The sequence below is a fragment of the Lagopus muta genome, chromosome 9, assembly GCF_023343835.1.
Source record: "Lagopus muta isolate bLagMut1 chromosome 9, bLagMut1 primary, whole genome shotgun sequence".
NCBI classification, from domain to species: Eukaryota; Metazoa; Chordata; class Aves; order Galliformes; family Phasianidae; genus Lagopus; species Lagopus muta.
The window spans coordinates 14,387,002-14,399,790 of NC_064441.1; the positions used below are offsets into that span (position 1 = coordinate 14,387,002).

General features: G+C 37.8%; 1 protein-coding gene across 5 annotated transcripts in view; it reads left to right on the top strand.

The window, feature by feature from the left end:
* LOC125697344 (SPHK1 interactor, AKAP domain containing) overlaps nt 1–11,584 on the top strand; it is a 64,097-nt gene extending 52,513 nt beyond the window's left edge. For all 5 annotated transcript variants that reach the window (XM_048954406.1, XM_048954407.1, XM_048954408.1 and 2 more), the window contains 5 exons: nt 1,895–2,074; nt 3,895–3,981; nt 6,001–6,053; nt 6,141–6,325; nt 9,407–11,584. In XM_048954406.1, the coding sequence (XP_048810363.1) occupies nt 1,895–2,074; nt 3,895–3,981; nt 6,001–6,053; nt 6,141–6,325; nt 9,407–9,550 (649 nt within the window). In that variant the 3' untranslated portion in view covers nt 9,551–11,584. The remainder of the gene's footprint in view (nt 1–1,894; nt 2,075–3,894; nt 3,982–6,000; nt 6,054–6,140; nt 6,326–9,406) is intronic.
* The last annotated feature ends 1,205 nt before the right edge of the window (nt 11,585–12,789 follow it).

Below are 12,789 nucleotides of genomic sequence, written 5' to 3' on the forward strand. Positions count from 1 at the left end.
CCAAGCAGATCGAGTATTGTCTGCTTCCTGCCCTGTGTTAAATAGCCTCTAGGTAATACTGTCACCTTGCTGCTTGGCTGCTCGTGATGATGAGCTTTGTGTCCAAGAGATCGGGGATGACAGGTTAGGTTGTCCAAAAAGATGATAACAACTTGGTAGATCATAGACCCTCAGGCAGATACACCCCCTTTCTCTCTATCCAGGAGGCTGCTTCTCTTTCACTAACACCCAGCATTAATGCAGCAACTTCTCAGTTGTCCCCACAGCAAGAGCACAGCAAAAGCACATATTGACAGTGATCACATCTCACTATATTCTTAGTCAAGTTAATCACTTGCAATACAATGTTTGGGTTAATCTCTTCTTTTAACTGAAGTCAGGATGTTTGCTGACATCTACAGATAAAAGCCTAGAGAAATTGTCAGTTTAAGAGAGATACTCTAGAGCTACATAAAATTTTCTTTTAATTACAGAATTGCAAATGCAAACCCATAAATATAACAAAACTACAGTTTTGCTTTAGCTATTACTCTGGTGCAGCAGTGATTCATTATTTATATTCCAAGAAAAGAGATGCTTCTTTTAATTATTAAATATTTTTCTGCCTGCATAACAAAAGACCCCTGGTAAATCCTACAATATCCAGTTTGCCTCTGAAAAGTTACCTTAACTATATTTTTATGTATAGATATATAATTTTACATTTGTGTCATATAAATATGCACGTGTGTGACAAACACATCAAGCGTGTAGAATTAGAAGGCATTTTTTCCTATGTTCTCCAAATTCAGTACTGGAAAATACTTTTCCACAGTGAAAATATTTTTCAGTTTGTTTTACTTTTTAGCTTCCTATAAACAGTCTGAATGTTGTCTTTCCTGTATTGCTTTAAAACAGCTGACTTTGAAATGCGTTGAGTAAAAAAAAAATAATAATAAATCTGCGTGTTTCTGCTGTATTTAAATAAATCAAAATGCATTTCAAGCAATTCAGAAAAACATACACAAAATAGAAATGAGAGTCTTTTAGAAGGTAGCATTATCAGTGAAGATGCTGCACAAAATATTCTTCATGTAAGCTTGAGTGAGGGTTAAAACAAAAGTATCACAGTAGAATGATCTAATCAGAGATCCTGCAGAGCTCAGAAAAGATGAAGTTGGATCCATCTAATTGCTATTATTTTACTTCTGAACTGGATAATATTTTTGTCTTCTATTATATTCTATATTTTTATGATTATAACAGTTCTGAATTTCTTGTGCATATATAGTACATTTCTACTTTTGTCATACACCAGTAACTGGAGGATAAAGTCTGAACATACTATACAGAACTCAGGGCAGAACTTCAAGTGCTAATAACTAAAGCTGGCATTAGAAAAGCAGGCAAGGATACCACATTTCTGACTTTATCCTCAATTATACCTCCCCAGCTGAAAAATATTCATGAGTGTACATATAACTAATTTTAATTAGTGGTCCAATAGAAATAAAAGATCCCATTAAACAAGCAAAAAACCTTGGCAACATATGCTGTCATTATGCTCTAGTGCTTAACCCCCATATTTCAAACACTGATTGGCTGAAGGACATTAAGATCTCAACTGTAAGCAGTTCTTTCTGTACAGATTAAACCTTTCCTATTCATATTGCAGTACAGGGCTTACTTAGTTTTGTGTTAGTTTATAGCACTCGTAGGAAGACCATTTTTAAAGAGCATTCCCAGCCATGTGTTCAACTAGAGTTCATGTAAGAATTGTCTAGACAATTGAATTTGTCTAGCCTCTTGCATCTGTACAGTTTATGCACCGTGGTTAAACTGAATGAGGAGCATTACCTGAAGATTGGCAGTACCAGTTTTCCTGTATTACCATTATTCCTTGCCACCCTACCAGCAAAAGCACTCAGAGCAAACCAGATGCTGAAATCACAGGAGAGACAAAAGCAGCTGAAGAATTTCCAGTACACCTCAGCAGCAGTGAAGAAAGCACTGGCAGCTGGTCCCAGCTAGCCAATGATGAAGACAATCCTGACGATACAAGTAGCTACTTACAACTCAGCGAACGATCTCTGAGGTACGAATACTGTCTATTCTTAGTATGCATTATACTTTAATCAATCAAGCCTATGACTTGATTAGCATGTGTCAGGAATGAGGAGTAATAGCTCAAGATTTACTGAGAATACTATAAAGGAAGATCAGATGATGAAAAAAGCAGCCACATCCTGATTTTAAACCAGGTCTTTGTATTGGTAAGCAATTAGATTGAGTCAATGAAAGCACGTTCTTGCTCAACCCTGTGCAAGTGCCTCAGTCCTACAGTGAAGGGCTACCAAATAAACTAATTGTTGTGGCCTTTCCTTTGCTTTATTTGCTACTATTTCCACCATGCTTATCATGGCATCTGCTTAGCTGAGACTGCTGTTCCCAGCAAGTATCTGTGCAGTTAAGGAACAAGTAGCACCCTGATCTGCATAGACCAGCATGGGGAACAGCTTGAAAGAGAAGGGCTGAACTTGCCCTGAGTAGGCATGAATTCCAGTGCCCCTATTGCACTGTAGTGCGTTCCTCCTTAAGTCAGGATGTGTTTAAAGATGTTACATGTACTCCAGGGACTAGATAAAGCGATGTTAGTTTGACTTCACAAACTTCCACAACTTCAAATTGAGCAAGGTCTTTTCTTCACACGATCTTAAATTACATTTTTAAATACTCTCAAGTAATTACATCTTTCCTGTGCATATTAGGACAGAAAGAAGAGAAGAGAGTATGGTAATGAAGCAAGAAAAAGGAAGTCTGTTAGAAATCACTGTTGGCTAGCAGGAAAAATACTGAACAAAGCATGTCTGTCAGTATGAGTGAACATTTATCTCATTATTCTAGTATCAATCCTTTGACAATATCAGGTTATAGAGAGGTAATGCATTGTGCCAATGAGCTAAAGCTCATTGAAACAAAGTGTTACAACAAACCTGAACACGTGGCATTCTGATACTGACTCAAAAACCTGATAGAGAAAAGAACTGTCTGGTCAATCCCTCAGATGTAAGGAAAAACACTTAGTTTCTTTTCTAAAATAAATTAAGTGGCAAGGCTTACTTAACACACAGAACAAACTGGTGCTATTTCATAGCAAATTCACAACCTGTTTTTCAGACTACATAAACATTCACTGTCAAGTTTATAGCAATGTTATAAAGCAAACATACTGTTTTTCCCCCAGATGCTCTCAGTTGTTTTACTTCAACTTTGTGAAGTAGTTAAAGAATGCTTCAAGGTAGTAATGGTCCCAGGTAGCACTGGCTTTAAAATTGAAAGTCTTTCAGAGTAGCCAGAACCCTAAGGGATTATCACTGTACCTGTGGGTTCCATCAGATCCCGAATAGCATTTGGGATAGGATGTAATATACTGAAACAGACGCAGCACAGGATCACCCAACAGGTAAGTAGTATGATAAGCAGCCTTGGCGCACACACACACACACCCTCCCACTCCTTGACATAACCCTCAACTTTCAGAGGTATCTGAATCTCTGAAGGTTTTTCCAGGACACCTCTGTACTTGGTAATCTTTTCATTTCAGTGGCACATGCAAACTGTTTTCCTGTTTGATTCCAAATGCTTGTTGCATAAGCCATTCACAAGAAGATAGCCTACTATTATTTATTTTCAGTTCACAACATTACTTTGCTACATGATCTGCCTAGAGCTATTTTAATAAAACCTCATTACTTTAAACACATTAGCATGCTTCATTCTGAGAACCACTTGATGAGCACAGTTGTGTTTGTAGAACGTGGGACAGACTCCTCACTTTACTTTCTGCAGAAAAATAATGCATGGAGATATGTTCAGTGAAGCTTGGCACTAATATTTAAACTTTTGCTTTGTCAGCAATGGCAACAGCAGTACAACTAGCAGTCTTGGCATTATGGACCTGGAAATTTATCAGGAAAACATGCCACCTTCTCCTATGATTAAGTAAGTAGTCACTGAAGTGAGATTTGATGTTTAGACTAATTTTAACTGCAAATTGTTTACACCATCTAAGATGTGCCAAGCCCTGCTTTGCACCTGCTGCTTAGCCTACCATTAGTTTCAGAAAGGTACACATGCAGGTGTCTGTGGAGTGTGACAGCATTAGGCAGTGAAAGATTACAGGAAAAGCCACCCAGGTGGACGGATCTCTCAAGAGAACACAAATCCATCAGCTGTTCTACATAGAGGAGAGCTTTCTGTCTTCTGGGTATCTATTTTACATTGTGTGAACTTTCTTCTCTGAGTAACTTAAAGTATTGTCAAAGCTTTAATAGAACAGCTATTAAGATCAAGTAAATAAGGATCAATTAAATTGAAAAAGAAAAGAAAGATACTCTTGGAAAAATGCTAGTATTATGTCTTAAGTATTTTTCTGAGCATATTTCTACTGAGCACGCAATAAAATTGTCAAGAGATGTGCAAGTATCTGCCTAAAGAATCTAAGACCCTGGGACAAGGTGTGACCAGCCAGCTGGTAAATGTCATGATGCAGACAGGGCACAGCCACTGTAGAAGCACATGGACTGTACATCACACATTGAATACAGGAACTTTGACATCAGATCTTCACAATTACCAGAGTATCCTACAACAAGCTACCTTGCTTTTGAGAGGCTCTTTTCTGTAAGAAATCTGGATGTTTGTATTTTCACTGCATGCATTCTCTCTGAGCTACCAATTAGGACTCTAACCATATCAAAACTTTCACATCTTAACATTAGGCAAAGGCACTTCCTATATGAATTCCTAATGTTGACCCAATTGGTCTCCTTTCTAAAGACTACAGGGATACATAACCGATTCCCCATTAGCTTGCAGTGGCTACTTTCAAGCGTTAGCCAACAGGGTTGAGATCCTGGCAGAACAGATGTTGTGGAGAACAGCACCACCACTTGGAGCAATTTGTCCTCACCCAAATCACAGTCATGGTACAGAACTCAAATGCTACTCAAACAGAAAGCTGGAAAAAAAAAATCTGATGGGAAAGATGCTGTTAGGCAGCTACAATTCTAAGTCATAACAAAACATACATTGCATGCTGCCATTTTATTCTTTCACATCTGTAGTAACTTATACCTGATCTTGATCCTTTGAAGCCTTAGGGAAGATTCTGACAGCTTGTGGAAGAGGGTGGTAAGGGTAGTGTCTCCCATGTGGGAGACAAAGCCTTACACTTGTGTTGTTCTTGGTTGAGGACAGGATGGGATAGTCCAGAAATGCATAAGCTATCCCTATCCCTCCAGAAGCAAGGGAACAACTACCACAATTATAGCTTCAAACCTGTACTTACAGGTTCCTACTAGATGTGTATGAGCAAAGGGCTTTATATTCAGAAGTGAAAACTGAAGCAGTGAAAACATACCTGAATTTTGTTCCCTATAGTTTAACAAGAACAGTGGAACACAAGAAGCAATAGTCTTCTGAGGTTTTTTTTGCAACATGAAACAGAATTTGATTATCCAAACAGATAATATATTTTAAAAGAGCAGTAGCTGAAGTCATCAGTAGTTTGTGTTTAACTTTGAAAAACGCAACTAGAAAGCAAGACTTTTTTGAGTTTCACCCAAGAAGTATAGCACTGAAAAATGCAGACATGGCAAATTCAGTATTTTCCCACAGCTTATTAGAAAGGTTATGAGACCTGCTGTGTCTTACCATGATGTCATCTTCAAATAACATCAAAGGAAATACACAGACTCTGATAAAACACAGTACATATTGCAACCACTGTAAGTATTTCACCACATTACAGGAAAAGCACTGCGAGTTCCTTGTTTTTTCTTGACTTACAAATTAAATTACTGTAACATTAGGCATTTTATCACATAATACACATCATCCTGCATAACTTTTTTCTTGCAGTTTTCTAGGTCTTAGGGGGAGAACTTTAACCATTGTGAAGGAATGTTATAGACTGTTCCTAACTATCACTAACAAGCCCTGTTGTTTTTTGTTCCTAAGTGACTTAGCGGAAGAAAAGGTTTTCCTTAAAGAACAGACAGATAATACAGAGGGTAAGTTGAACCATTTCAATTACAACATACAATTTGAAGTTTAAAAAAAAAAAAATTGCATAATAACTGTTGAGATTGTTTTTCCAGAAAGTACTTCTGGGCTCTCAGTGGGAACAGCCAATTATCAGAAAGAACTCCTGGTGATTAATTTTGACCTGGAACCAGAATGCCCCAACGCAGAGCTGCGAGCCACCCTACAGTGGATAGCTGCTTCTGAACTTGGAATCCCAACCATCTATTTTAAAAAATCTCAGGAAAACAGAATTGAAAAGGTAGCTTTTACAGAATTGGACATACTGCTATTTCATTTTGGTCACAGTAGCAACACTCTGCTCACAAAGAACAAAATTGCCCCTAACAGGTTCTTGGTGATAGCAAATGAAGTATTCATGAGTAGGCCAACAGTCATATACAGAAGGAAAAGTCAAACTCACCCAACAGGCAAAGGGATCTGTGATACTACTCCTCAGGAAGCAGCATAGGTCCAAGGGATACTTTCCCCTCAGTGGCTGACCCTTACATGATCCCAAGCTGACTCCACCCTGGTGCTACCCCTGCTGATGTGTAGGGAACACAGGTGCAAACGACTTGCTTGTGCTCCCTGCGCCAGCCACAACTCTTCACCAGGTGCTCAATCAGCAGTTCGAGCCATGATCCAACAGTTCGCCTGCCAGCAATTGACTTAGTGAAGTTGCTGAGCTTAGAAGCAGATGTGAAGTCACAGCAAGATGGGAATACTACTGCTTGTTATAGAAAGAGAAGATTAAATACATTGAGATATAAGGTTCATAGAATTGTAGAATCATAGAATGGCTTGAGTTGGAAGGGACCTTAGAGCACATACAGTTTCAACTCCCCCCTCTTGTGTGCTGGCTGCCCCCCAGCAGCTCAGGCTGCCCAGGGGCCCATCCAACGTGGTCTTGAGAACCACCAGGGATGGCTCACCACACTCTCAGGAAGAGATTTCTTCCTAATGTCTAATCAGTAGCTGCCTTCTTTTAATTTAAAACCATCCTTGTCCTACACTCCCTGATAGACTCCCTTCCCATCTCTCTCATTCCTCTCCATCTTTCCATGGTTGCATCTGAAGGATTCCAGACAGTTTATACGGAGTTTAAACACGTATCTGCAACAAAAACAAAACAAAACAAAAAAACAACCCACAACCATTTGATTGCAGACATCATATACACAAAGTTCTGCAATTCAGAGCCTACCAGCAACAAGAAACAATTATGACTTAATACATGGGTTGTACTTAAGATTTAAAGCTTTGAAATTCCCCAGTCCTTCTACAGGCTCTGCCTCACCTACTGCTCTGATCATGGCAACCTCAGGCAAGTAGGAACTTGTTTCTGGCTATCTGACAGGTTTACGTTTGAGGTACAGCAGGGCCTGACACTTCAATTTGCAATTAGGTGAGAACTGCTGTGGCCAAATGCACTGCCTTTACCATTGCTTTGTGCTGGTAGAAAGGAATTGCAGTTCAGTGAGAAAAGTGTATTGCTCAAATGTTCAGAAGAGACTAAATGCAAGATAAAGATAATCTGTGCTAGATTGGGCTCAGTATCTCACATAACGAGATCTCATGGCATCTGCATCAGAGCTAGTTGAAGAGAACGGGAAGGATGGACCATCTGTATAGGTTGTATTGTTACATTATTCCCAGCCAGAGAGAGAGTTTAGCAAGGGTGGTGACCAACTAGCATTTTTAGCAGACGAATATTTGTGATCATACATCTCTTTCTTGGAAAATCAGACTGTTTCAGATCATTGTATAAAAATTGTGAAGCATCTTCCCTGTCTCAGCTACAACAAAAGAAAAAAGTTATGTATATCAGTACACTTTAGCTCCTATACAGATGTAGCTTAGTCTCCACTAATCTTCATTCTGAATGCAAAAGTTTGTTTTCAGGCAGAGACAGACCAGAACTGAGAAACATCGAGTTATTAGTCCAAGGTAGGACACAGAGAGATAAAAACCAAAATGGCCACAAGAAATGAAGACTGTTTCTGAATAATTAATGCTCACTGGAGACACCATGAAACACCACCTTCAGCATTTCAGGAATGACAAAAATTGCCTCCTTTCCAAGATCAGCAAGATAGCTCAATCCATAAGGCTTACATAAAGTGTCACAGTATACAAAACAATTAATGAAAAGAGTATTATAAATCAGTATTTTCATCTTTTAAAATAATGTCTATGTGAAGATCATTTCGAGTAGCAGAGATATTGTTTGATTTTCTTGAGTACTTGCATTTGGCTATCATAAACATAATTTAAAATGCATTCAGCAGCCACCATCCAAATTGCATCTAATTAAAGAAACAGCTGTCAGCTTTACCCATGTGCTTTGGCAAACAGTTAATTCAATTGCAGGAATACACTAGAGAATAATGAAGCACATTCTGCCTACAACAGCGCTCTTGGAAATAACTGTGCCTATTAAATATTGTTGAAATACATATTAAAAGTTTAGGCTTCGGTATGTAAATAGCAAACAGCTACACTAACTGGAGACACCATATTTTCTTGGGTTGTTTAAATGTAGAAGTTGTGAGCCAATTAGATATTGATTGTGAAATTCAAGGAAATGAAAAGCTTTGATTTTCATTTATATGCTAGAGGAAAAATCAGACCAGATGTATGACACTGTAAAGCCTGTTATTAAGAACAAAGTGGACAAAATTCAGAATTCCTTACAGCTGCTTAAGAATATATATTTAACTTGGTTTAGAGGCAAAGAAAAAAAAATGCAAATGCATATCCTTATGGTGATTCAGCCACAATTGTAACAAAAGATTTAATGTGACAGAAGCTTACCCAGAAATCCCTCTCACCGGTAATATGTGAATATTAAGATGTGGGATGGATTATGTGAAAATGCAGAAACTTAAATATAACTCAAAATATAACCAATGTAATGAAGGATTCTTTTTCTTTATAAAATGGATAGCCACAGTTTCATTTTGACTGTGAGATATTGATAACAAGGAAACTTGTGATTCTTTAGCAAGCTTACTTTCACAGTTCTCCATCTAATTGCAAAAAAATAGGAAATAATTGATGAGAAGAACTGATTGAGAAAACGTCATGAAATCTGATCAGTCTCTGAGGAACAGTGGAATTTCAGAAATGAAGTTCTCAGTGTGCTATAAGTAGAAAGAGCCCTTATGTTACCCTTATGTTACCCTTATATTACCGTGCATCCACTCTGTGATACAGCAGCGCACTTACAAAGCATTGCTTCACAGCAGTTTGTATGTGTTTGTTTAACACCTCAGCAAAATGTTAGCCAAATGCTAAGTGGTGGTGTTACTTTTTTTGTTTGGTTTCTCCTTCAATTTAGTTTCTAGATGTTGTGCAGCTAGTTCAACGGAAGTCCTGGAAAGTGGGAGACATCTTTCATGCTGTGGTGCAGTACTGCAAGCTCAGTGAGGAGAGCAAAGAGAAGACACCAAGCCTGTTCGATTGGCTCCTTGAACTGGGTTAGGAACAATTGCCTGTTCCACTTCTTTGTTTTAATCCAGCTTAAGTAAGCAGTGGTTCGTGTAACACTGATTTCCAAACATCACCAAATAAAATGAGCAAAGATATATAAACTACAGAAACAGCACCTGTCTGTTCCACAACTGCACTGAGCAGAGTTGAAACCAAGGTGTATTTTATCCTTCTGTATCCTGAGGGATGCTTGACATATTGTGCTGTAGGATGTACTGTGCTAGAAAAAGATGGATTTATTAGCTTTCTGAATTAATGGACTTAATTTACTTAATGAATTAAGTAAAACTTAATTGAATTTCTAATACATTCCATTTTCATCAATTTGATTAAATCAATCAGCTGAAACAGGATGGTATACTAACATTCATTTTTAAAACAATACTAATGTTTGTACAGTTTTAACTTTTAGAACCTGAGTGTGTTCCAGGATGCACAGAGAAAACCATGCCCTTCAATAAATAAAACATTTTAAAAGAAGTCTCCACAGTCCTCTGAGAGGTAAAAACTTGTGAACTCATCAGATCTTTGAAGTCAAAAAACAGAACAAGAAGCTGCTGAAAACACATTTCACTTTCTTTCCATGTGATCATTTCAGCCCTATAGCTGGTTCCCATTCCTGTCCTTTCCTCAAGGGAGTACAAATCTCAATTAGTACCCTTAAAAAGCCTCCTTTCTTTACACTCGCAGGCAGTGCAGTTCAGTACAGCTGTGCTTGGTATGTCCCCAAGTACAGCTCTGCGAGTCAGGGTAGTGGGTTCCTAAAGCCCTGTCCCCACCAGGTGACCTCGGGCGAGTCACATCACCTCTGTGCCTCAGTGTCCCTATCCAGTAAGAGGGAGCGATGATACGGAATGTGTTATGTGAAGTGTTTCTGTTTAAAGCACTAAGTAACGTGCTGTGTGTCGGTTAGAATACTGAAAAGAAATACTAAGTTTAATCAAGTAAATCATTAATAAGGTAAAGAAAGACATATCTAAAAAGAGTGCTGTCTTGAAATAAAAATCTTCATTTTTGTAATTTTCAGAAAGTCAAAACAATTGCTACAATTTCAGCACATGCCTGTTCATTTTGGATATGTGTTGGACTGTGTATGATAGTCCACATTATGATGACATTTATATAACTGTTTGATAAGATATCCTATGGTATCTTCTCACTGAGATGATGTTCGGTATCACGCACTCAGTGATACTCTCTTGACTCTGCCAAAGAGATTGGCTTTGAATTTAAAGGTAAACATAACTTATCACATCAAAGCTCTTCTGTGATTTGTTTCTTTGAAAATCTTTATATTTTGCTTCTCCCTTCTTAAATAGCATAATAGAAAGCCTGCCTGCCTTTCCAAATCAAATATTTAAGAGATATTTTATTTTCCATATAATAGTATATGCTTCTATAATATTTTTGGGAGGTGGGGTGAAAAGAAGAAAACTATCCTTTTGCACTAAATATTTTTGAAGATTTTGAAGTAGTTTTAAGTAATTTATGAAAAAAGAGCCATATTATTCTCAATTTTATCTTTAGAACCATTGCTAAATTTGCATGATTTCATCACTCATTTGTTAAGAAATACAGACTGTCGGTGAAACCTATTACAGAACATTAAATAACATCTACATCTCTGCAATATATGAAGTCAGTGGAGGTCTCTTTACTGTCAAGATAAAGGTCAGTTTGTTGCATCTACTCAACCTAACTGCACTACTGGAGCCCATTCCTAGAAACTGCTGAACATCCACAGCTCATGCTAACACGAGTGGTAACAGTGAATGCTCAGCATTTCCAAGGCTGAAAGTTAGTAAAAAGCACTGGGCATTGTAAAGTGCTTTGATAGAGCCAATAAATGGGAAAGTGTATTTATTTTTAAGCAGATACAGTTAGTTGTCAGTATATAAATTTTTGCTGTGGTAGAATAAATGTTTACTTATCCTACAAAGCACAAATATCATGACTGAGTTGTGTGATGCAGTTTTCTCTGTACAGTAGTTCTCAATGTTGCAATTTGTTCGGAAATAAATTTATGTTCTAACATGTGTTGTCTTTACCTTTCTAAAAATATTTTTGACCAATTCAATTATTGTCACGTCATCCCCGTAGCTTGTCACAGCAATGCTTCTGAATGAAAAATCTGATCCCTGGCCATAACTGAGCAAGTCAGAGCTCTGGCTTTCCCCACATTCCACTATTCAGGTGGTACAACATTTATTACTATCACTATTACACATTCAGTGCAGAGAATTAACTCCAGAGTAAGTGATATTCTCAATCCCTATTATTGCTTATCTGGCCTGCTTTCAATAACTGCTAAAGTAGGCAGGGAAATGGGGGAAGCAGACATTAAGGACTTTCTTCTGTTCATTGATTTGCACAAATATTTACACCCCCGATGTCTATTGGGAAGGTATTCCTGATGCTAAACAGAAAAGGAAACCAACAGCTGACTTAGCAGAGTAAATCAGAACCCGAGTTGTTCATGATTAAAAAATGCTGAAACCCTATTATGCTTAGGAGATACCTGACCTCCCACCTATCAGGGAGCAGAATCTGGCCTGTAAATACATGAATTCAAACACAGGAAGATTAACTACTGAAAAAAAAAAACTTTGGGTTTCAGTTTGGTTTTAAGTAGGGTGCTTTTAATGTTGGGATAATTAGAAGCTGAAATTTCCTCCATTTTGTCATAACACTGAAGTTACCTTAAAGTCATCTGTAAATTAATTATTTTATTGTGGTCTGTGATAAAAACTGTCACCTGTTAACATCTGTCCTATTAAATTCAGCAGACCACTATTCTGGAGAGGCTGAATTAACTGCTTTTCTAGTCCAGTTTCACAAAGAGCTGCATAACATGAGAATAAGAATTTCACAATAAATCCTACACTCTGACTTTTAAAATGTCATTATAAAACAACAACAGAACCCCACTCCATTGAAGTCAAGAGCCCACATAAGTTACTTAATAAGTTTGGGGAAAAAAATCCAACTGAGAAGGAAAGCACCCAGACAGTGGCCAAATAAATAATTTTAATTCAAGCCAGTGTTGTTCCTAAGCCTTCAGTACGTGTAAAGAAACTTTAATTTTTCAGTGCTCTGAAGGCACTGCCATCACTAGGAAAGTAGCTTGCAGCCATCAAGCATTTAGCAGGACAGACAATTATATTAGACAGGTGGACTGTCAAACTAATTATATAGCATTTGTGATGAAGACAAGTCTGACAAGTCTGGCTG